A 25744-nucleotide genomic window follows, 5' to 3' on the forward strand; every position below is an offset into this window, starting at 1 on the left:
GCTGAGACTTAAGTGAGAAACAAATCTCCTCGCCACACCCACAACATTGTTATAAGGATGGCATAGAGCGTGTCGGGAAATGCCACAACACATGACAATGGATGGATGGATTTGATCAATAAAGGAGAAAAAAAACAAATTTAGGCATAGTGGTCAAAATTAATGAAGGTTAGGGTTAAGGTTAGGTTTAAGAACAAGGGTTAGGTTAAAGCTGCAATGTGTAACTTTTTGGGTGACCTGACCAAATTCACATAGTAATGTGTATTATAGATCTGTTTTTCCTCATTGAATGCAAGTCTAAGAAGTGGTAGATCAGTTCTATGTGCACTATTTCTATGCTTCCCGTTCTTATGTTTTTAAGCAGTACAATCCTCCATAGCAATTTCAATGACCAAGATTAAGGCTGGAAGACCTGAAAGTTTCAGACGTTGAGCTACTTTTACTTGGTTCCCCTTTTATCGCTCTGTCTCTCTCCCTCTCATTTCCTCGATCGTTACCATAGAAGTTCTGATATTAACCACTGGCGTGTGTGTGTGTGTGTGTGTGAAACTTCCGTGCATCATCGCAATGACTGTGTGGTTAGAAATGACGTGTGTGTATAAAAGGCCATGCACCCTTTCAGTCCAGCGGTGAAACCCCACAATGAAACTTCTGTGAGCGGTGGCTTGCAGCGTTGCACCATGCAACTCTCGATTGGCGTCATCCACCTCCCTCCAATCACACCACCGCACGCACACAGTACCATTGTCCTTATGTAGGCACAGTTGGTGCCTGGGCCAAGAGAATTCACCAGATGGTCACAGATCTGTCTTGCTATTCCCTATTCCTATTATCATTACCATGCAAAACAGTCTGGCCTCATAGCAATCTCAATGATGATTATGATTATGATGATGATTGTTGATGGTTGATGGTGATGATGTTAATGGTGATGAGGAATATCATGGTTGATGGCTATGATTATGGTGATGATGATGACGGTAAATGGTTGATGGTTGATGGCTATGATGATGATGATGATGGTTAATGGTTGATGGTTGATGGCTATGATTATGATTATGGTGTTGATGATGACGGTTAATGGTTGATGGCTATGATGATTATTACGATGATGGTTGATGGCTATGATGATGATGGTTGATGGTTAATGGTTGATGGCTATGATGATTATTACGATGATGGTTGATGGCTATGATGATGATGGTTAATGGTTGATGGTTGATGGCTATGATGGTTGATTTCCATGATGATGGTTAATGGTTGATGGTTGATGGCTATAATGGTTGATTTCCATGATGATGGTTAATGGTTGATGGCGATGATGTTGATGGTGATGAGGAAGATGATGGTTGATGGCTATGATGTTGATGGTGATGAGGAAGATGATGGTTGATGGTGATGAGGAAGATGATGGTTGATGGCCATGATGTTGATGGTGATAATGATGACGGTTGATGATTATTATGATGATGATGGTTGATGGCGTTGATGATGATGAGGAAGATGATGGTTGATGGCAAGGGGATGAAGATGATGAAGGCTGTAAACTCTATACTCCACTGGATTTAACAGCTTCCTAAGCATTATTCTACTGTATTATGAAAACGGTCCTATCACTGACTTCCCAGACTGGATTATGTTATGGCTTTCCAGACCCACTGAGAAGTACAAGTCTGCCAAAGTCAGCACAACATGGTCGTAGGGATAAGAGTTCAGTGCATTCCTGTCTCAATAATGTTCCTAGGCCCACAGAGAGAGCGAAGAATACAATGGTAGGCAGGGTAAATGCAGGAGACTGTGTGTGTGTGTGTACTTGTAATTATAAAATCCAATTATGTATTATTGAGGAGTTGAGAAGTCATGTAATGCATTCAGTATGTATGTCATGTGTCCTATGTGTGTGTGTGTGCGTCAGGTTGTGTGTGTGTGTGTGTCAGGGTTTACGTTAGCTGGCTTTTGGCCGATTAAAAAATAAATAATAGAAAAGCTGATAAATAGAATTGCCGCTAGCTAATTGTCCGGGAGAAGAAGAAAAATTTCAATTTCAAAATGCTGCTTTTTAGCCTCTTCAATGATGGAAATACCAATTGATGGAAATACCAGTTGATGGAAATACATTTAACTTGTCATGCTTATCGGTCTATAGTTTAATTTGCATAATTTTGTGGAATTAAATTGGTGGGTGTACAGTAAATTTGTTATGTATCTTATTTATCACACGCATACAGATACAGAGCCTTTGAGCAGAAAATCTGTCAGACAGCACAAGAGCTGCTGCTACAGCATCTCAAACAGAAAATGTAGGCAGTGGAAGGCAGGCTTCATCAGTGTGTCACATACCACTTTGCAATGAGCTGGAGGCAGTATGCATTTTGAAAACATATACTTAATTGTTTGAAACCTGAATATGTTACCACGTCTTACCTTGCTTCAAAGTAGCCTTTCCAAAATCGGACCATATACTTTCTTTCATTGTCCAGTAGCCAAAGCCACAATCGTAGTCATATTAGGAAAGGAAAGGGGGATACTTAGTCAGTTGTACAACTGAATGCCTACAACTGAAATGTGTCTTCCGCATTTAACCGAAACCCTATTAGCAACCCATGCTAGTTGTTGCATATTAGATCTCACTTCTTTCCCCCAAATTGTTTGTTAGTTTTACCCGTTTTTCATGATATCCAATTGGTAGTTACAGTCTTGTCCCATCGGTGCCACTCCCGTACAGACGAAAGTCGAGAGCCACGCGTCCTCCAAAACACAACGCTGCCAACCTGCACTGCTTCTTTACACACTGCTCGCTTAACCCGGAAGCCAGCCGCACCAATGTGTCAGAGGACACACTGTACAACTGCCTACCGTGTCAGCGTGCATGCTCCCGGCCCACCACAAGGAGTCACTAGAGCACGATGGGACAAGGACATACCGGCCAGCCAAACACTCCTCTAACGATGCTCGTGGGTCTCCTAGTCACAGCTGGCTGCAACACAGCCCGGGATCGAACCCGGGTTTGTAGTGACGCCTCAAGCACTGTGGTGCAGTGCCTTAGACCACTGCGCCACTCGGGAGGCTCTCTTTCTAAATTTCTAATAGGGTATTTTCATCTCTGTCACATGAAACTGCTTGCATGTGCCGTGCGCTGCTGACAACAGTGTTTTCCCATGAACTGCATTATGGAACAAACATTTCCGCGTAGCCTACTCTCTGCGCATTGCTGTACTTATAATATGAAGAATTAATAGTTGATCAACATTTTAAGCTAAAAGTTCTGATCTGTTCCATCAGACTAATTGCTTTAAAAAAAATGTTTTAATGTAGCCTAGGCCTATTGGTTTGAATGGTATGAATTTGGGATCGTCCAACAACTGTCCCAGAGTCTGTTTGGAATAGGCTATATTTATTTATTTATTGACAAGCTGACCAATAGAATAGGTAAACGTTTCTACTATGGGGGATAGTAGATTGACATAGGCTAGTGATTTTTCTGTTCGTTACTCATCTTGTCGGCTGAAAGTAAATGTGGATAGTTAATCTAACATCTTCAAAGTGCACATCAGAATTCGGTAAGAAGGACCGCACAACGTTGCTCCCTCGACTTGCATGTTCTGTTAATATGAATTACCATAATATAAATGTGATTGTTGTCATTCTGAGCACTGTGGGTGGACTCCCTAATCAGGTTACTCATCCAGTGCATATGGGTCCGGTAAATTTCTCAAATGTCCAGTAAATTAAAATACTGCCGGTCAAATGTCTGGCGCCAGTTTTTCAGAACGGAAACCCTGGTTTGTTTGTGTGTGCGTGTGTGTTTCATGGCCTGCTTAAGAGGATGTGAGGGTGTTCTAGCAGTGCAGCTTTAAAGGAAGCAGGAAGAGGAAATGATGGCTATGGTGATTAGAGTGGAGCAGAGAGGTGAACTACAGCATATAAGGTTGTCATACTGTATATAATTTAATAGTCTCAGAGGGCTGAATCCTAACTTAATACTAGACTTAGAAGGCTGAATCCTAACTTAATACTAGGTTTAGAAGGCTGAATCCTAACTTAATACTAGTCTTAGAAGACTGAATCCTAACTTAATACTGGTCTTAGAGGACTGAATCCTAACTTAATAATAGTCTAACACAGAACCCAAACCGGCTGCGCGCGTGCGCCATCGTGCATAAATGTATTTTGTCCCCCCACACCAAACGCGATCACGACACGCAGGTTAAAATATCAAAACAAACTCTGAACCAATTACATTAATTTGGGTACAGGTCGAAAAGCATTAAACATGTATGGCAATTTAGCTAGCTAGCTTGCACTTGCTAGCTAACTTGTCCTATTTAGCTAGCTTGCTGTTGCTAGCTAATTTGTCCTGGGATATAAACATTGAGTTATTATTTTACCTGAAATGCCCAAGGTCCTCTACTCCGACAATTAATCCACACATAAAACGGTCAACCAAATTGTTTCTAGTCATCTCTCTTCCTTCCAGGCTTTTTCTTCTCTTGACTTTATATTGCGATTGGCAGCTTTCATAAATTAGGTGCATTACCGCCACTGACCTCGTTTGTCTTCAGTCACCCACGTGGGTATAACCAATGAGGAGATGGCACGTGGGTACCTGCTTCTACAAACCAATGAGGAGATGGGAGAGGCAGGACTTGCAGCGCGACCTGCGTCAGAAATAGAACTGATTTCTATTTTAGCCCTTGGCAACGCAGACGCTCATTGGCGCGCGCGAGCAGTGTGGTTGCAATAATTGAATAACATGGATTTCAAAATTTATTTTGCAATGCTCGTGCACGCGACGAGCAGTGTGGTCAGCCTATTAGAAGGCTGAATCCTTACTGAATACTAGTCTTAGAAGGCTGAATCCTAACTTAATACTAGTCTTAGATGGCTGAATCGTAATTTACGATCGTCATTTTGGTGTTAAAAATAAAGTATTAAAATTCCCTTTAGGAGCCCCTTGGCAAGGTCATTACAATAGGGCATTACCTGTCTCACACCAGCAGCGCAGGCACACCTCAATGTATATCATATGGATGGATTTGCTACATACGCTTCAGGCCTTTTCAAATACTACTGTCAGTTGAAGTGGTCACACTTTAAACAAAGTATATTCTATGTAGGCTTTATAAAGGGTTTATGAAGGCTTCACTCAGCCTTCATAAGATAAACTTTGTTCAAAGTTTCACCGTTGAACCTTACCTAAGAAGACAGGGATCTCTTTTTGTGGAAATTGTGTACCAAAACGATTTAGCAATATTCGTTGGTGATTCGTCTTGAAAACGATACTATGTGCTTTCAAAAGACTCGGGACACAATAATATCTTTGAAAATGCCATAAATTCCAATAACTCCCAAAAGATGTTGATACAACACAAAGTCCAAGGACACATTATTTTATCTGCCCTGGAAGAATGGATCATATTTTCTTGCTGCCACAACCGTAATGGCTACAATGTTAGTACAGAAGCAAATCCTGTTTCACACACAAGACCTGCGTTCAGATACTGTTTATTGTATTTCAATTACTTTCACATATATTTTAAAGTGAGTACATGTATTTGGAAAAAATGTCTTTGAAAATGCAAATAGCTGAATATTGGAATGTATTTGAAAACACATTTGGAAAGGATTGGCATGTATTTGAAAATACTCAAATGCATACAAATATTGAAATACTCCATGCATTTGAACTCATGCCTGTTTGGGTATTTTAAATGTATTTGGAAATAAGTATTTAAAAATAGTATTTTTATAGGAAATTATTTGAAAATACTTCAAATAGACAGAAAATAAGTGTTTAAAATACAAATCGTTAAATTTGAAGGTATTTTAACCCAGGTCTGACACACACGCACACACACGCACACACAAATAAAAGACTGAAAATACAGGCAGGTATTATCAATATTCAAAACCTGTGAATAACTGCATAGACTGAAATAGACACACACACATACACACACTATCAAACTGCTCAGTGGTGTAAAGTACTTAAGTAAAAATACTATAAAAAACTAGTTTACTATTGATATTTTTGACAACTTTTACTTTTACTGTGCTACATTCCTTCCATACATTTTCCCTGACACTGAAAAGTGCCCTTTCCATTTTGAATGTTCAGACAGGTCAGCTATATGGTCCAATTCACACACCTATCAATATTAACGCTCTGTCATCCCTACTGCCTAAACACTAAACACATACTAAACACATAAACGCATACCGCGTTTGTGTCTCAGTTCATAAGCCATGTGCCATGGAATCGGTACATTGAAATTCTCTACCCAACTATTTTTCAATCTGTATCTGTATGTCACAACACAACTGATTGGCTCAAACGCATTAAGGAGGAAAGAAATTCCACAAATTAACTTTTAACAAGGCATACCTGTTAATTGAAATGCATTCCAGGTGACTACCTCATGAAGCCTGTTGAGAGAATGCCAAGAGTGTGCAAAGCTGTCATCAAGGCAAAGGGTGGCTACTTTGAAGAATCTCAAATATAAAATATATTTGTATTTCTTCACTATTATTCTACAATGTAGAAAATAGTAAAAAAAGAAAGAAAAACCCTTGAATGAGTAGGTGTGTCCAAACTTTTGACTGGTACTGTACATAAGAAAGTAGTCAGGACGACTAGCTTGCCATGTATATCTCACTAGGTCAGGATATTAAGCCTCCATATATCCACAAGTTCTAATATATCCATGACATTCGTTATTTCCTTAAGTGCATGAGGGTGATAGTTGTAATGTATACCTCCATTGAGGAATTTAAAACCGTATTATAATCTCCTACCATAATAATAGCCTTGTATTGCTTTTAGGCTTGATAAATTATTATATATATTTTCAAAGAACCGGGGATCATCATTATTTGGACCGTATAGATTAATGAGCCAAATCTGTTTATGGTCCAATAACATATATTTAAAAGAATCCATTTATCTTGCGGATCTGTTTGGACAATTTGCATATTCGGATCAAAATTATTGTTAATTAATATCATCACCCCTTGAGTTTTTGGGGCCGTTGGAGAAGTATATTTCGCCCATCCAGTCCATTTTCCACACAACTTCATCTAAAATTGTTGAATGAGTTTCCTGTAAACAATATATATTATATTCCTTCTCTTTTAGCTTGGTAAATACTGATTTTATTTTCTTATTATCTGCTAAGCCATTACAATTATAACTGGCTATACTTATTTCACCATTTACAATAATGAGATACAAGTTTAAATTCTATTTATCATAATACAGTATATGTTTGTAAACTTACCATTAAAAAAGTACCATGGTGATTGAGTGTCCATATAGCTGTGCCATGATATTTGCACTGCTATTGAGTAAACCTCCAATTTTTGTCCACTATTCCACTAGCTAAAACCTCCCCCCATCCCAAGTTGGGTTGTCGTCCCAGTGACTGGCAGACCACCCATGTCCACCTGGATCCTAGGGTGTTTGAGAGATGGGGACCCATCCTTTAAAAAGAGCACACAGTGCCACCTACAGAACAGAAGCAGATTGACTTCCAAATACATTTCCAATGCCCTCATCTCGATGTTATTGTATACTGTTCTTTAAAATTAAAATAAATAAATAATATATACAGTGGGGAGAACAAGTATTGGATACACTGCCGATTTTGCAGGTTTTCCTACTTACAAAGCATGGAGAGGTCTGTAGTTCTATCATAGGTACACTTCAACTGTGAGAGACGGAATCTAAAACAAAAATCCAGAAAATCACATTGTATGATTTTTAAGTAATTAATTTGCATTTTATTGCATGACATAAGTATTTGATACATCAGAAAAGCAGAACTTAATATTTGGTACAGAAACCTTTGTTTGCAATTACAGAGATCATACGTTTCCTGTAGTTCTTGACCAGGTTTGCACACACTGCAGCAGGGATTTTGGCCCACTCCTCCATACAGACCTTCTCCAGATCCTTCAGGTTTCGGGGCTGTCGCTGGGCAATAAGGACTTTCAGCTCCCTCCAAAGATTTTCTATTGGGTTCAGGTCTGGAGACTGGCTAGGCCACTCCAGAACCTTGAGATGCTTCTTACGGAGCCACTCCTTAGTTGCCCTGGCTATGTGTTTCGGGTCGTTGTCATGCTGGAAGACCCAGCCACGACCCATCTTCAATGCTCTTACTGAGGGAAGGAGGTTGTTGGCCAAGATCTCGCGATACATGGCCCCATCCATCCTCTCTCAATACGGTGCAGTCGTCCTGTCCCCTTTGCAGAAAAGCATCCCCAAAGAATGATGTTTCCACCTCCATGCTTCACGGTTGGGATGGTGTTCTTGGGGTTGTACTCATCCTTCTTCTTCCTCCAAACACGGCGAGTGGAGTTTAGACCAAAAAGCTCTATTTTTGTCTCATCAGACCACATGACCTTCTCCTATTCCTCCTCTGGATCATCGGCAAACTTCAGACGGGCCTGGACATGCGCTGGCTTGAGCAGGGGGACCTTGCGTGCGCTGCAGGATTTTAATCCATGACGGCGTAGTGTGTTACTAATGGTTTTCTTTGAGACTGTGGTCCCAGATCTCTTCAGGTCATTGACCAGGTCCTGCCGTGTAGTTCTGGGCGGATCCCTCACCTTCCTCATGATCATTGATGCCCCACGAGGTGAGATCTTGCATGGAACCCCAGACCGAGGGTGATTGACCGTCATCTTGAACTTACATTTAAGTCATTTAGCAGACGCTCTTATCCAGAGCGACTTACAAATTGGAAAGTTCATACATATTCATCCTGGTCCCCCCGTGGGAAATGAACCCACAACCCTGGCGTTGCAAGCGCCATGCTCTACCAACTGAGCCACACGGGAACTTCTTCCATTTTCTAATAATTGCGCCAACAGTTGTTGCCTTCTCACCAAGCTGCTTGCCTATTGTCCTGTAGCCCATCCCAGCCTTGTGCAGGTCTACAATTTTATCCCTGATGTCCTTACACAGCTCTCTGGTCTTGGCCATTGTGGAGAGTTTGGAGTCTGTTTGATTGAGTGTGTGGACAGGTGTCTTTTATACAGGTAACGAGTTCAAACAGGTGCAGTTAATACAGGTAGTGAGTGGAGAACAGGAGGGCTTCTTAAAGAAAAACTAACAGGTCTGTGAGAGCTGGAATTCTTACTGGTTGGTAGGTGATCAAATACTTATGTCATGCAATAAAATGCTAATTAATTACTTAAAAATTATACAATGTGATTTTCTGGATTTTTGTTTTAGATTCCGTCTCTCACAGTTGAAGTGTACCTATGATAAAAATTACAGACCTCTACATGCTTTGTAAGTAGGAAAACCTGCAAAATCGGCAGTGTATCACATACTTGTTCTCCCCACTGTATATACTGTATATAAATCTTGCATATCTTAATTTATTTTCTTATCTTCATTTATTAACGAATAATATGTGTAATAATGTAGGCACTTCGTATGAAGGATTGTTACCTATAACCAGGACTGGCAATACAAAAATAATTGGCAAGCAATTATTATTTTGGGAGAAAAAAAATAGTGCTTCATCCTATAATGTCTCAACCATCGTTACCCCTTAGCAACAGATGTGGGATAAATACACACACCCTCCCCACAAACAACCACAAGCTCAGATGTTCAACAGTTGTTCCATCCCCGAGCCCAACTCAACAGAAGACTTGATGTGTGAATGCATATACAGTTGTAGCTGTTTGAGAAGACATGCAACATTGAGCAAGAATGGAAGATTTGCTTAACCAATGTTGGAGGTCAGATACGTCAAGTCCTACCTGATGGAGGTCAGATACGTCAAGTCCTACCTGATGGAGGTCAGATACGTCAAGTCCTACCTAATGGAGGTCAGATACGTATACGTCAAGTCCTACCTGATGGAGGTCAGATACGTCAAGTCCTACCTGATGGAGGTCAGATACGTCAAGTCCTACCTGATGGAGGTCAGATACGTCAAGTCCTACCTGATGGAGGTCAGATACGCCAAGTCCTACCTGATGGAGGTCAGATACGCCAAGTTCTACCTGATGGAGGTCAGATACGCCCCTTTCCCCTGAAACACACACATGCTGGTCCCCCGTTGTGACCGTTTTCCCAAGCATCTCTGAGCAGTCAGACCTTTTGATTATTTTGTACCGCCAGGGCCACAATAATTTGCTCCCTCTCTGATTGTCCGAGTGTGACCCCCTCCCCATGGGTTAATGCAGCTAGTGTCACCAGCACTGCCACTACCTGGGTGGAATACCCACCGCCTAGGGACAAGGTACGTTTAAAACCAGATACCTTTAGACTTTTACTCAAATAGTATTTCACTAGGTAAAATCAAATCAAAATTTGATTTGATTTGATTAGGTGCATTTTACTTTTACTTGAGTAATTTTCTATTACCGTATCTTTACTTTTTCTGAAGTATGACAATTTAGTACTTTTTCCACCACTGAAAGCGCTAGCCCGGAACTTTTTCCTCAGAAATCCTTTTCTAAGAACTGAATGTGATGCAGTGTTAAGTTTCTCTAAACTAAGATGAAATTGTTTCCATTCTGTGAAGTCAGAGGTGCAGAATAGAATGTGACTGTTGTTGTGGTATCCCACAGGCCATATTTAAATTATAAGATGAGCGACGAACCCTGTGTGAGCCACACGTTACAGTTCTCTGCGAAAGCACACACACACACACACACACACACACATACACACATCTGCACATACACTCACACACATCCGCTCAAACACACACACACCCACTCAAATATACACACACCCACTCAAACACACACATACCCGCTCAAACACACGCAGTGATTTTGAGTTGCAACCACTACCCATCCTCTGCTATAGTGTATAGTCACACTCTATCCTTCTCTCTCGGACTCACTCACTCTCTTTTTCTCCATTTTTCTCTCTTTTATCAATCTTTAATTTGTACCTCACACGGAACAAATCTGTTTCTCTGTACAAGAGGTCGACCGATTATGATTTTTCAACGCCGATACCGATACCGATTCTTGGAGGACAAAAAAAGCAGATACCGATTAATCGGCCAAATAAAAAAAATATGTATGTATATATATATATATATATCATACACACACACACATTTTTGTAATAATGACAATTGCAACAATACTGAATGAACAATGAACACTTTTATTTTAACTTAATATAATACATAAATAAAATAAATTTAGTCTCAAATAACATGAGAACATATGTTAAAACGAACCACCAGCTTTCATGGGTCTTCAATATTCCCAGTTAAGAAGTTTTAGGTTTTGCAGAAAGCAGAGCTTGTCTGCATGGTCCCCTGTCAGTCTGCTCCTCCGCGAAACACAGACCTTATTTGAAGTAGATCAAGACATTCTCTATGGAAGACATGAACGGTAAAATAACGAAGAAACCCCTTTCAAGTTCAGCCGCAAGTTATTACAGGAATTATAACGTGTCTACTATTTCTCTCTAAACCATATACCTTTGACTAATCCGTAAACTATCACCTCGAAAACAAAACGTTTATTCCGTTCCGTATTTTATCTAACGGGTGGCATCCATGAGTCTAAATATTCCTGTTACATTGCACAACCTTCAATGTTATGTCATAATTACGTAAAATTCTGGCAAATTAGTTCGCAAAGAGCCAGGCGGCCCAAACTGTTGCATATACCTGTCACGCCCTGACCTTAGTATTCTTTGTTTTCTTTATGATTTTGGTTAGGTCAGGGTGTGACATGGGTGATTATATGTTTTTGTCCTGTCTAGGGTTTTTGTATGTTTATGTGTGTAACGGCAGCCTTCCTCCTCTTCGTCTGAAGAGGAGGTGTAGCAGGGATCGGACCAAGACGCAGCGTAGTTCGTGTTCAACATGTTTAATAAAAGACGAATAAACGTGAACACTATACAAATACAAAATAACAAACGTGGCAAAACCAAAACAGTCCTATCTGGTGCAGAGAACACAAAGACAGAAGACAACCACCCACAAACCCCAACACAAAACAAGCTACCTAAATATGGTTCCCAATCAGAGACAATGACTAACACCTGCCTCTGATTGAGAACCATATCAGGTCATACATAGAAACGGACAAACTAGACACACAACATAGAATGCCCACCCAGCTCACGTCCTGACCAACACTAAAACAAAGAAAACACAAAAGAACTATGGTCAGAACGTGACAATGTGGTTGTTACCAGTCTAGGGGTTTTGTATGTCTATGGTTGCCTAGATTGGTTCTCAATTAGAGGCAGCTGTTTATCGTCAGTCTAGGGGTTTTGTATGTCTATGGTTGCCTAGATTGGTTCTCAATTAGAGGCAGCTGTTTATCGTTGTCTCTGATTGGGAACCATATTTAGGCAGCCATATTCCTTGAGTATTTCGTGGGTGATTATCTATGTCTATGTTTAGTTGCTTGTGTCAGCACTATGATTATATAGCTTCACGTTGTTTTTGTATAGTTCATTCCGTGTTCTTTCTTTATTAAAAGAAGATGCATTCAAATCCCGCTGCGCTTTGGTCTCATCGCTATAACGAACGTGACAATACCCTGACTCTGCGTGCAATGAACGCAAGAGAAATGACACAATTTCACCTGGTTAATATTGCCTGCTAACCTGGATTTCATTTAGCTAAATATGCAGGTTTAAAAATATATACTTGTGTATTGATTTTAAGAAAGGCATTGATGTTTATGGTTAAGTACACATTGGAGCAATGACAGTCATTGATTGATTGTTTTTTATAAGATAAGTTTAATGCTAGCTAGCAATTTACCTTAGCTTACTGCATTCACGTAACAGGCAGGCTCCTCATGGAATGCAATGTAATCAGGTGTTAGAGCATTGGACTAGTTAAATGTAAGGTTGCAAGATTGGATCCCCCGAGCTGACAAGGTTAAAAATCTGTCGTTCTGGCAGAACGTTCCTTGGCCGTCATTGAAAATAAGAATGTGTTCTTAACTGACTTGCCTAGTTAAATAAAGATTAAATAAAGGTATAAAAAAATATATAATAATAAAAATAATCGGCAAATCGGCGCGCAAAAATACCAATTTCCGATTGTTATGAAAACTTGAAATCGTCCCTAATTAATCGGCCATTCCGATTAATCGGTCGACCTCTACTCTGTACTGTATATCTCCAATCTCTTCCGATAGGTCAGACAAAGATGAGCTCAGAAAAACTGATAGAACATCGACCACTCACCCCTCTGTACCTCCATTGATTACGAATTGAAAACGTATCCTTCTAGAGAGCTCAATGAGAGTCTGAAAAAAAGACCTTGGGCTTAAGCCCTCAGACACACATACAGTATGATCATATATTAAACAAATAAGCTGAATCACCCCTACACGTATCCGTTCCAGGCTGGTCGTATGGCTTCTCACAGCCGTGCATGTTCAAGTCTATAACAGTTTATCTAGAGCCCTCACAGATATGGCAGATATGGATATTGTGTGTGTGTGTGTGTGTGTGTGTGTGTGTGTGTGTGTGTGTGTGTGTGTGTGTGTGTGTGTGTGTGTGTGTGTGTGTGTGTGTGTTCATAAGTGTCCATATACACTACCATTCAAAAGTTTGAGGTCACTTAGAAATGTCCTTGTTTTTGAAAGAAAAGCACATTTCTGTCCATTAAAATAACATCAAATTGATCAGAAATACAGTTTAGACATTGTTAATGTTGTAAATGACTATTGTAGCTGGAAACTGCAGATTTTTTATGGAATATCTACATAGGTTTACAGAGGCCCATTATCAGCAACCATCACTCCTGTGTTCCAATGGCACGTTGTGTTAGCTAATCCAAGTTTATCATTTTAAAAGGCTAATTGATCATTAGAAAACCCCTTTGCAATTATGTTAGCACAGCTGAAAACTGTTGTCTGATTAAAGAAGCAATAAAACTGTCATTCTTTAGACTAGTTGAGTATCTGGAGCATCAGCATTTGTGGGTTCGATTACAGGCTCAAAATGGCCAGAAACAAAGAACTTTCTTCTGAAACTCGTCAGTCTATTCTTGTTCTGAGAAATGGAGGCTATTCCATGTGAGAAATTGTCAAGAAACTGAAGATCTCGTACAACGCGGTGTACTACTCCCTTCACAGAACAGGGCAAACTGTCTCTAACCAGAATAGAAAGAGGAGTGGGAGGCCCCGGTGCACAACTGAGCAAGAGACAAGTACATTAGAGTATCTAGTTTGAGAAACAGACGCCTCACAAGTCCTCAACTGGCAGCTGGCAGCTTCATTAAATAGTACCCGCAAAACACCAGTCTCAATGTCAACAGTGAAGAGGCGACTCTGGGATGCTGGCCTTCTAGGCAGAGTTGCAAAGAAAAAGCCGTATCTCATACTGTCCAATAAAAATAAAAGATTAAGATGGACAGAAGAACACAGACACTGGACAGAGGAACTCTGCCTAGAAGGCCAGCATCCCGGAGTCGCCGCTTCACAGCCTGTAAATGAACCCACAAATGCTGATGCTCCAGATACTCAACTAGTCTAAAGAAGGCCAGATTTATTGCTTCTTTAATCAGACAACAATTTTCAGCTGTGCAAACATAATTACAAAAGGGGTTTCTAATGATCAATTAGCCTTTTAAAATGATAAACTTGGATTAGCTAACACAACGTGCCATTGGAACACAGGAGTGATTGTTGCTGATAATGGGCCTCTGTACACCTATGAAGATATTCCATAAAAAATCTGCCGTTTCCAGCTACAATAGTCATTTACAACATTAACAATGTCTACACTGTATTTCTGATCAATTTGATGTTATTTTAATGGACAAAAAATGTGCTTTTCTTTCAAAAACAAGGACATTTCTAAGTGACCCCAAACTTTTGAACAGTAGTGTATATCCATGACCTTATGAAATGTTTGAATCCTTCTTAACTGTGACGTGATTTGTGGATTCAAATAAATAATGTGTGTTAAAAGCCAGCGATGGAACAGTCATTCATTACAAGGTTGTCCAATAATCTGTTATGACTCTAGCTAGTACAGTAGCGTCTACTATTTTACATGTGGCTCTTTCTGCCAGTTGAGTTCAGATAAAACCATCTGATTTGTATTGCTCCACATTACATCACAGGGTCAGGGTTAGACTGTTAGGTTACAGTTTACTCAGTTCAGCCCTTTGGAATAAGGTCTATATAACTGTGGCATGATGATGATAATGTAAGTCGTAAGATTATGTAATGTTGTTCAGTGTCTTGCCAGCTGATGGCAGAAGTAGGGCTGGGCTGTATACCGTATTTTACGATATACCCTTATTGATGCACAGATCAGTTCGTTTTTTTAACTATAACTTCTATAACGGTATTTGCATGTTTGGTTTGTTAAATGTGATACGCCATGTGTAACGTCCATTTTTAGTAGTTTAGTAGTTTTTTATAGTTTACTTCGTTACTTGAGTCATCTCTCTCCGCTCACTTTCTCTCCATCAACGTGTGTGTGGGTGTGTGTGTGTGTGTGTGGGGGGGGGGTGGTAAGTGTGTGCATGGCCTTGGTTTTGTATAATCTGCATTTTCTGCTTACGCCTTCACAATGTGGCCCACTTCCTCAGCTCTGTAAATAGGGTGTAAAAGTGTGTACTCGGCAGAAAAATAGATGTGTGTGTGTACACAGATACATAGGGATCTCATCATTCATTGGACTATTATCGTATATGGACGTATGTTTTACATTCACTTTGGGTTACTTAGGTAGATAATACATATCTGTGTGTTTTGATATGTGTGTAGCTGTTTGGCTTATTGACCTGTCTATCCTCATGTGGGTATAGGATGCTGTGTGTCTCTGGGAGTCTAATCTGTCTGAGGCAGTGGTATAGGATGCTGTGTGTCTCTGGCAGTCTAATCTGTCAGAGGCAGTGGTATAGGATGCTGTGTGTCTCTGGCAGTCTAATCTGTCAGAGGCAGTGGTATAGGATGCTGTGTGTCTCTGGCAGTCTAATCTGTCTGAGGCAGTGGTATAGGATGCTGTGTGTCTCTGGCAGTCTAATCTGTCTGAGGCAGTGGTATAGGATGCTGTGTGTCTCTGGCAGTCTAATCTGTCTGAGGCAGTGGTATAGGGGTAAAGCCCTGTACTGGCTTTTCTTTGTTTTACGGCCACTTTTCCGGTCTGCAAATTGATTTTGAAGAAATCACTCAGAAAAAAACTGTGTGCCTCCGTTGAATTTCAAAAATCTCGATGTGGCCCTCGAGACAAAATGATTGCCCATCCCTGGACTGACTCTATGCAAGGAGTCCCCATGGCTCAGAATAAGACTAGCTACACGTCTCACACACACACACACACACACACACACACACACACACACACACACACACACACACACACACACACACACACAGACACACACACACACACACACACACACACACACACACACACACACACACACACACACACACACACACAACCACGGCTAAGTTAGTTCTGTCTCTTGTCTCTACCAGGGGTGAAGGGGCCTGGTACTGTATGCCAAGTCCACCATGGAGGCACAGAACAGCCATCACCAGCACAACCTAGACAACCAGAACAAGAACCTCTACAAGATGCCTGGGCAAGATCAGGTGAGACGTCGTATTCTAGTCTACACCGGTGTGTGTGTGTGTGTGTGTGTGTGTGTGTGTGTGTGTGTGTGTGTGTGTGTGTGTGTGTGTGTGTGTGTGTGTGTGTGTGTGTGTGCGCCCGCGTGTTGGCATTCATGTCTGCTTTTGAATAAACTAATTCCAGTTCATTTTTTAATTTTACAACATCAAATAATTTGTCTGTTGTTGTTTGTCGCTGTTGTTTTCAGACCTAAGTGTAATGCTAATAGATAAACGCAAAATGCATTTTCACAATGCTTCAAAGAGCATAGAAGGACTTAAGATGATTGACTGGGATGGAAAAAACAGCTCAGGTTTGCACGGAAGCCCTCGACATCACAGAGCTATGACCGTAGGCAAGCAGGTGTCACTCCCGAACTACATATTAGTAGAGACTATCTTAGCAACCCCGTCATTTAACAGTAGTCAAAGCCTGCTCTTGACTCTGCACATAATGAGTGGTAATTGTTGAAGAAATTAGCCTTAATCGCCACTTCATTGGCTTTCAACTGCGTGAGGGCGATTATGTACAAATTGTTGTGCCGGCTTGATAGTGAGGTAATGGATGTTGTTGTGTTACTTAGTGGCGCGGTGCGGAGTCTGTCATTACATAGTGTTTAAGTGCAATTAGCCAATGATATTGAACATCTGCTACGGTGATAGGAAGAAATGAAAACCTGTTCTGTTTAGCGTAATGCCATCATCATTTTCCATGATGGCACCTCTCTGACCATCTCTACCCCTTCTTCCTTCCTCCCTATAGTTGGGGCTTTTAAATGTGATGAGAGGGTCAAACTATAGCGTTTTGCCACAGATTATAGCCACTGAAGCACAGAAGCCACTGAAGTTAAGAATTTGGTGACTGAAAATGTTCAACCTCAATTACTTCATTATTGATGGTATCGATGGTCTTTTAATTTGTTTGTTGAGGGTTTTACACATTTTATAAAATAAGTTCCCTAACAGCATTAATCTGTGTCAAGTCATATACCAGTCACCCTCCACCTAAATACAGGAATCGACCGCTTACAACAATTGCGCATTTCTGCGGCCAACCCTTGAAACATCATCAGGGAGTCTCCCACAATCACTGCAGCAAGGCGGCTGCCCGATCTGACACAGCACGTCACCACCACTGCAGCAGCTAGCGAAGAGTACTTGAGTTAACACCACAGCCCAACGAGCCAAAGACCAATCAGCCAACGTCACTCTGGATTAGCTAATAGCGTCTCAAGACTCGGGGAGATCCGTTATGGCAAAGCCATTTGTTTCTCTTGATGCTGATTTTATGACGCTCCAAAGGCCAGAGAAAGTAAAAAGAAAAGAAAGAGGGAAAGAAATGATGTTGATAGAGTTAGGAGGTATTGAGATTCTGTAAGAGCTTTTCCAGTTCACCCCGGGCTCTCGCCGTCAGTCGCAGTACAAAGTGATGAAGCACATGTTGATTGGAGCAGAGAGCTGAAAGCTGGGAGCTGGAGGGAAGTTAAGGGCTTTGACTCTATAATTCTCTTTCTCTCTCTCTCTCTCTCTCTCTGTCTCTCTCTCTCTCTCTCTGTCTCTGTGTCTCTCAGTTTTGAGCAGTGTATTAAGTCCCCCCAGTAATCCAAAGGGCATGCTCTACTGTTTCAATAGCCCAATGAATGGCTAAACCCTCTTGAATGTCAGGAGTAATATGCAGCCCCTGAGATTTTTCTTGGCCAGTGAGAGGAATTGAGAAAAAGAAAGAAAAATACAATTTTGCTTTATGGTATGTAATGATTTAATGTTAACTTCAGGCCTTTTTTGTGATGCACATTCAAGGAACAAAGACCCCATTGAGTCAAGGATACGTTTTGTTGACGTATCGATGCTGACAAGTGAATGCCAGATCGAGTATGGTAGATAAAACCTACATTTTTATTCGCTGTTGTTGTTTCATAGTAGATGATAAACAATGGCTTTCATTTGAACCTAAGTCAGCACTAGACCACAATGTAATTGAACAGGACATGCAGGCCAATTGTGCGCCGCCCTATGAGTCTCCCGGTCATGGCACAGCCTGGGATCAAACCCCAGGCTGTAGTGATGCCACAACACTGTGATGCAGTACCTTAGACCATTGCGCCACTCGGGAGGAAAGGGTTTGTAAATCTTGTGATAAAGAACAGTTGAACATTGTTCCTGTTGAAACCCACTGTGAATCACATTCGATTCAGCACAGAGAATATCAGAATTCATCAAAGGCAAACCAGATAGCATAGACAAGTCTGGCTAGTCCAGTCCAGTATTAGGCTGTTGCTGTCTTTGGTCAGCCCACCGAGCACTGAGAGGATAACTTCAACACTCTCAGCTGTCCATACTAGGCCCTAAAAACAAACAGGGGGACAAAGTACCATGTGCATTTCAGTTCAAGTTATTGTTAACACGTAGTGTGGCCCAAGTTGCATTACAAACATGTAAAGATAAATTCTAAAGGACATGACTCTCCAACTCAAGCATAGTAGAAGTGTATGTATTTAGTGAGCAGAGCAAACCTCCTTGCTGTCCTGTCATGTTTGTCTGAACCCATCCTGGATGAATGGAGCAGAACAGAATGCCCTCTTGCTCCGGGTCATGCTCTGTAAGGGCAGGCTCTGAACTCTGCCCCGTCAGCTCAGGTGTGTTGAATGGACCCCAGGTTTGAGGAGATGTAATCAATGTTTGGGGGATGTAAGTCTGCATATCCTAGTACTTTTTAAAGCATCCCACTACTAGTGAGGTTTACTTCACAAACAACTTGTCACTCGTCAATGACACAGATTTCTCCTCTATTGTTTTGTAATTAATTGATGGAAACAAGAACAATAACAGTTGTAGGTAGTGTTATACCAAATATGACAGAGCCACAGTTTTGGAGTATGGGGTTATATAATGACTAATCTAGGTAAGGATAGCAGCCCGGCTAGCATATTAGCATATCAGGCTAGCTCTAATTAGCAGTGGCACTCTGTAATAGAGCATGCTAATCTGGGTCAGCGCATATGTAAATGAGCAGCTGGGAATATTCCATGGCGCCAAGCATCAGAGTGTGTGTCACCCAGGGTTTGTGTCGCTCAGTATTAGCATCGACACACACAGACACACCCCAGCCCTCCCCTCGAAACAATTACGGCAATTACAAATGGCATCAATAACGTCTGGCTGTCTGTCAAAAAGGGGAGCCGTTGGGAGGCTTGTGCCACCGAGACAGACCGGTGGTACAGAAAGGACCACAGATGCTTTGATTTACCAACTGAACCACCCAGCTACGCTGGTCTTATGTCGCTCAGTTGGTAAGAGCGTGACACTAGCAATACCAAGGTTGTGGGTTCAATTCCCATTTGGATCACATACTCAAAATGTATGCACTCACTTTCCTGGATAAAAGTGTCTTTTAAGTGGCATAAAGGGAGATACTTTCCTCTCAGCATTTTATCTTGCCGTAGAAAACTTCTTGCCCTAGAATCCATCTTGCCCTAGAATCCATCTTGCCCTAGAAACCTTATTACCCTAGAATCCATCTTGCCCTAGAATCCATCTTGCCCTAGAAACCTTATTACCCTAGAATCCATCTTGCCCTAGAAACCATCTTGCCCTAGAAACCATCTTGCCCTAGAAACCTTCTTGCCCTAGAAACCATCTTGCCCTAGAAACCATCTTGCCCTAGAAACCATCTTGCCCTAGAAACCATCTTGCCCTAGAAACCTTCTCGCCCTAGAATCCATCTTGCCCTAGAAACCATCTTGCCCTAGAAACCATCTTGCCCTAGAAACCTTCTTGCCCTAGAAACCTTCTCGCCCTAGAAACCATCTTGCCCTAGAAACCATCTTGCCCTAGAAACCATCTTGCCCTAGAAACCATCTTGCCCTAGAAAACTTCTTGCCCTAGAAACCATCTTGCCCTAGAAACCATCTTGCCCTAGAAACCTTCTTGCCCTAGACAACTTCTTGCCCTAGAAACCTTCTCGCCCTAGAAACCTTCTTGCCCTAGAAACCTTCTTGCCCTAGAAACCTTCTTGCCCTAGAAACCATCTTGCCCTAGAAAACTTCTTTCCCTAGAATCCATTTTGCCCTAGAAATAACCTTGCCCTAGAATCCATCTTGCCCTAGAAACCATCTTGCCCTAGAAATAAACTTGCCCTAGAAACAACCTTGCCCTAGAAACCATCTTGCCCTAGAAATAACCTTGCCCTAGAAACAACATTGCCCTAGAAACCATCTTGCCCTAGAAATAACCTTGCCCTAGAAACAACATTGCCCTAGAAACCATCTTGCCATAGAAACAACCTTGCCCTAGAAACCATCTTGCCCTAGAAACCATCTTGCCCTAGAATCCATCTTGCCCTAGAAACCATCTTGCCCTAGAAACCTGGGTGTGACAGTGGCCACTATGGAACTGTATACAGAAGGCACATTGTTGTGTGAACTGATTTGAATTGGAACCTGAAATGTGACATGGTCAGGAACATTTGGTTGGCTGGGTACATGTACTGTGTGAATGACTGATGCTCTGTGTAAATGGAAGACAAACTGAACTATATTTTCAGCCTTGTCTATAGTCAGCATGTTAGCCAGTGTCAACACTGTGATACAGTATGAGTGAGAATCTTTTACGGAGTGACTGAGTGACTTGCGGACCCTTAGCTGTGCCATATAAACTCAGCAAAAAAATAAACGTCCCTTTTTCAGGACCCTGTCTTTCAAAGATAATTCGTAAAAATCCAAATATCTTCACAGATCTTCATTGTAAAGGATTTAAACACTGTTTCCCATGCTTGGTCAATGAACCAAAAACAATTAATGAACATGCACAAAAGGAACGGTCGTTAAGACACTTACAGACGGTAGGCAATTAAGGTCACAGTTCTGAAAACTTAGGACACTAAAGAGGCCTTTCTACTGACTCTGAAAAACACCAAAAGAAAGATGCCCAGAGTCCCTGCTCATCTGCATGAATGTGCCTTAGGCATGCTGCAAGGAGGCATGAGGACTGCAGATGTGGCCAGGGCAACAAATTGCAACGTCCATACCGTGAGACGCCTAAGACAGCGCTACAGGGAGACAGGGCGGACAGCTGACTGTCCTCGCAGTGGCAGACCACGTGTAACAACACCTGCACAGGATCGGTAAATCCGAACATCACACCTGCGGGACAGGTACAGGATGGCAACAGCAACTGCCCGAGTTACACCCGAACGCACAATCCCTCCATCAGTGCTCAGACAGTCCGTAATAGGCTGAGAGAGGCTGGACTGAGGGCTTGTAGGCCTGTTGTAAGGCAGGTCCTCACCAGACATCACCGGCAACAACGTCGCCTATGGGCACAAACCCACCGTCGCTGGACCAGACAGGACTGGCAAAAAGTGCTCTTCACTGACGAGTCGCGGTTTTGTCTCACCAGGGGTGGTGGTCGGATTCGTGTTTATCGTTGAAGGAATGAGCGTTACACCGAGGCCTGTACTCTGGAGCGGTATCGATTTGGAGGTGGAGGGTCCGTCATGGTCTGGGGCGGTGTGTCACAGTATCATCGGACTGAGCTTGTTGTCATTGCAGGCAATCTCAACGCTGTGCTTTACAGGAAAGACATCCTCCTCCCTCATGTGGTACCCTTCCTGCAGGCTCATCCTGACATGCCCCTCCAGCATGACAATGCCACTAGCCATACTGCTCGTTCTGTGCGTGATTTCCTGCAAGACAGGAATGTCAGTGTTCTGCCATGGCCAGCGAAGAGCCCGGATCTCAATCCCATTGAGCACGTCTGGGACCTGTTGGATCGGAGGGTGAGGGCTAGGGCCATTCCCCCCAGAAATGTCTGGGAACTTGCAGGTGCCTTGATGGAAGAGTGGGGTAACATCTCACAGCAAGAACTGGCAAATCTGGTGCAGTCCCTGAGGAAGAGATGCACTGCAGTACTTAATGCAGCTGGTGGCCACACCAGATACTGACTGTTACTTTTGATTTTGACCCCCTTTGTTCAGGTACACATTATTCAACTTCTGTTAGTCACATGTCTGTGGAACTTGTTCAGTTTATGTCTCAGTTGTTGAATCTTGTTATGTTCATACAAATATTTACAGATGTTAAGTTTGCTGAAAATAAACGCAGTTGACAGTGAGTGGACGCTTCTTTTTTTGCTGAGTTTGGTTCCTAGAACTGACAGACATTTTTAGTACACAGAAACGTTTGCTACTCTTCTACATTTTTCAGATGGGTTTTAGTTACTGTTGTGTCGTTCAAGGATGATACAGACATACCAGAGTATGTATGTCCAACCTTGGAGAAAACTGTCGCCATTGTCAAATGTTAGTGCCACTGTTTATATGAATAACTCACCTGAGTGATATTAAGGCACATTCATTCAAATCCCAGAAAAGTGTCACTCACGCACATCAATAGATGTGCCAATCCTATCCAATGAACATATGACATATGAACCTTCTCTCTCAACAGGTTACTACAGTATTTCTCCCTAACTAAAACTGTCCATTCTTCTTCCCCTCACTGAGAAACGTGCAGAGCCACCAGTACTGCTGCACGCTGGCCAACTTCCGCATTGAGAAGAAGATTGGCCGGGGCCAGTTCAGCGAGGTCTACAAAGCCACCTACCTTCTGGAGGGCCAGCATGTGGCTCTGAAGAAAGTCCAGGTACTATATTGAGTCCTATCCTTTTAGGCATTTACTCTATAGGTACATCTCAGTAGTTTAAATTGGCTTCCTCTCCTTGTCTCCCCTCCTTCATGTGCACTGTTCTGTGAAACATAGAAAAGGGAAGACGATATGGTGAATACCTGGCGATACCAAACCAGCTATTTGTTTCACTGACATCGTCCTTTCACATCAGTGCTAATCAAGGACTATTGAGATACAGCCAAGGGTTGGCAAAGGCAGTGTGGTTCACGTCTGGACCAGGAAGGCCACAGTGTGTGCAGTTTTTTCCCCCAGCCTAATGCTAGAAACCACTGAACCATGTTGGTTAGTGTTTGGATCAGAGGCCTAGACACACTTCTGCTCTACAGGACTAGACGTGAAGATCACTGGGTTTACGCTGGGCACTGGGGTTATGTGTTAGAGCTGGCTGAGGATTCTATGGAATACCTCTGACAATGCAGTCGGATAACGTTACAAACTTCGTTGTTCTTTTCTTTAGATATTTGAAATGATGGACGCCAAGGCTCGCCAGGACTGCATCAAGGAGATTGACCTGCTGAAGGTAAGGCTGGTGGAATTCTTTCTCAGGGGGTGAATCTCAATTGCATTTCCTTGATTCCTTGAGGCCTCTTTCCTCGCCTCCTTCTCAAAACCCATTGGATGAGAAGGTCAGAGGTTCCTCATCCAATCGGTTTTGAGAAGGAGGCAAGGAGAGAGAACGTGAGGAATCAAAGAAATGAAATTAAGATTCTCTCTGGCTTGGTCTCTTCAGGGGTTTCTTATCATCTGGTTTAACTGTAGGATGCACTTGAATCCAGCAGGTGTAGGTAAGGAAGCATTTTAGAGATGAGGGTGTCAGGGTGCTTGAGTCTTGTGCCAGTGAAATGGTAAGGTTTTAGAATGCTATGGCCCTTTGTCACAGGATCTGGGCCGAACGTGTGTGTTGGGGCAGCCTTTGTGTGGTTGTGACTGTGAGTGGGACTGTGTCAATGTATGTGTTTGTAGTTAATAATACACACAGTCATATAAACACATTCATTGACACACACATACAGGCTTGATCAGTGGCAGATGTATATACAGTACCAGTCAAAAGTTTGGACACACCTACTCATTCAAGGGTTTTTCTTCATTTTTACTATTTTCGACATTGTAGAATAATAGTGAAGAAGTCAAAACGATGAAATAACACATATGGTATCATGTAGTAACCAAAAAAGTGTTAAACAAATCAAAATATATTTTATATTTGAGATTCTTCAAAGTAGCCACCCTTTGCCTTGATTACAGCTTTGCACCACTCTTGGCATTCTCTCAACCAGCTTCATGAGGTAGTCACCTGGAATGCATTTCAATTAACAGGTGTGCCTTCTTAAAAGTACATTTCCTTCTTAATGCGTTTGAGCCAATCAGTTGTGTTGTGAAAATGTAGGGTTGGTATACAGAATATAGCCCTATTTGGTAAAAGACAATGTCCATATTATTGCAAGAACAGCTCAAATAAGCAAAGAGAAACAACAGTCCATCATGACTTTAAGACATGAAGGTCAGTTAATCCGGAAAATTTCAAGAACTTCGAAAGTTTCTTCAAGTGCAGTCGCTAAAACCATCAAGCGCTATGATGAAACTAGCTCTCATTAGGACCGCCACAGGAAACTTACCTCTGCTGCAGAGCATAAATTCATTAGAGTTGCCAGCCTCAGAAATTGCAGCCCAAATAATTGCTTCACAGAGTTCAAGTAACAGACACATCTCAACATCAACTATTCAGAGGAGACTGCGTGAATCAGGCCTTCATGGTCAAATTGCTGCAAAGAAACCACTACTAAAGGACACCAGTAAGAAGAAGAGACTTGCTTGGGCCAAGAAACACGAGCAATGGACATTAGACCGGTAGAAATCTGTCCTTTGGTCTGATGAGTCCAAATGTGAGATTTTTGGTTCCAAACGATGTGTCTTTGTGAGAAGCAAAGTAGGTGAAAGGATGATCTCTGCCTGTGTGGTTCCCACCGTGAAGCATGGAGGAGGAGGTGTGATGGTGTGGGGGTGCTTTGCTGGTGACACTGTCTGTGATTTATTTAGAATTCAAGGCAGACTTAACCATAATGGCTACCGCAGCATTCTGCAGCGAAACTCCATCCCATTTGGTTTGCGCTTAATGGGACTAATTTGTTTTTCAAAAGGACAATGACCCAAAACACACCTCCATGCTGTGTAAGGGCTTTTTGACCAAGAAGGAGAGTGATGGAGTGCTGCATCAGATGACCTGGCATCCACAATCACCCGACCTCAACCCAATTGAGATGGTTTGGAATGATTTGGACCGCAGGGTGAAGGAAAAGCAGCCAACAAGTGCTCAAGCATATGTGGGAACTCCTTCAAGACTGTTGGAAAAGCATTCCAGGTGAACCTGGTTGAGAGAATGCCAAGCTGTCATCAAAAGGGTGGCTACTTTGAAGAATCTCAGATATAAAATATATTTAACAGTTATTTGGTAACTACATGATTCC

General features: G+C 41.9%; 1 protein-coding gene across 3 annotated transcripts in view; it reads left to right on the plus strand.

Annotated features, from left to right (window-relative positions):
• Positions 1-25744, plus strand: part of nek6 (NIMA-related kinase 6) — a 78692-nt gene that overhangs the window by 21946 nt on the left and 31002 nt on the right. For all 3 annotated transcript variants that reach the window (XM_038970026.1, XM_038970025.1, XM_038970027.1), the window contains 3 exons: positions 16456-16572; positions 23103-23231; positions 23734-23796. In XM_038970026.1, the coding sequence (XP_038825954.1) occupies positions 16492-16572; positions 23103-23231; positions 23734-23796 (273 nt within the window). In that variant the 5' untranslated portion in view covers positions 16456-16491. The remainder of the gene's footprint in view (positions 1-16455; positions 16573-23102; positions 23232-23733; positions 23797-25744) is intronic.

This window comes from Salvelinus namaycush, chromosome 31 (genome assembly GCF_016432855.1).
Source record: "Salvelinus namaycush isolate Seneca chromosome 31, SaNama_1.0, whole genome shotgun sequence".
Taxonomy (NCBI): domain Eukaryota; kingdom Metazoa; phylum Chordata; class Actinopteri; order Salmoniformes; family Salmonidae; genus Salvelinus; species Salvelinus namaycush.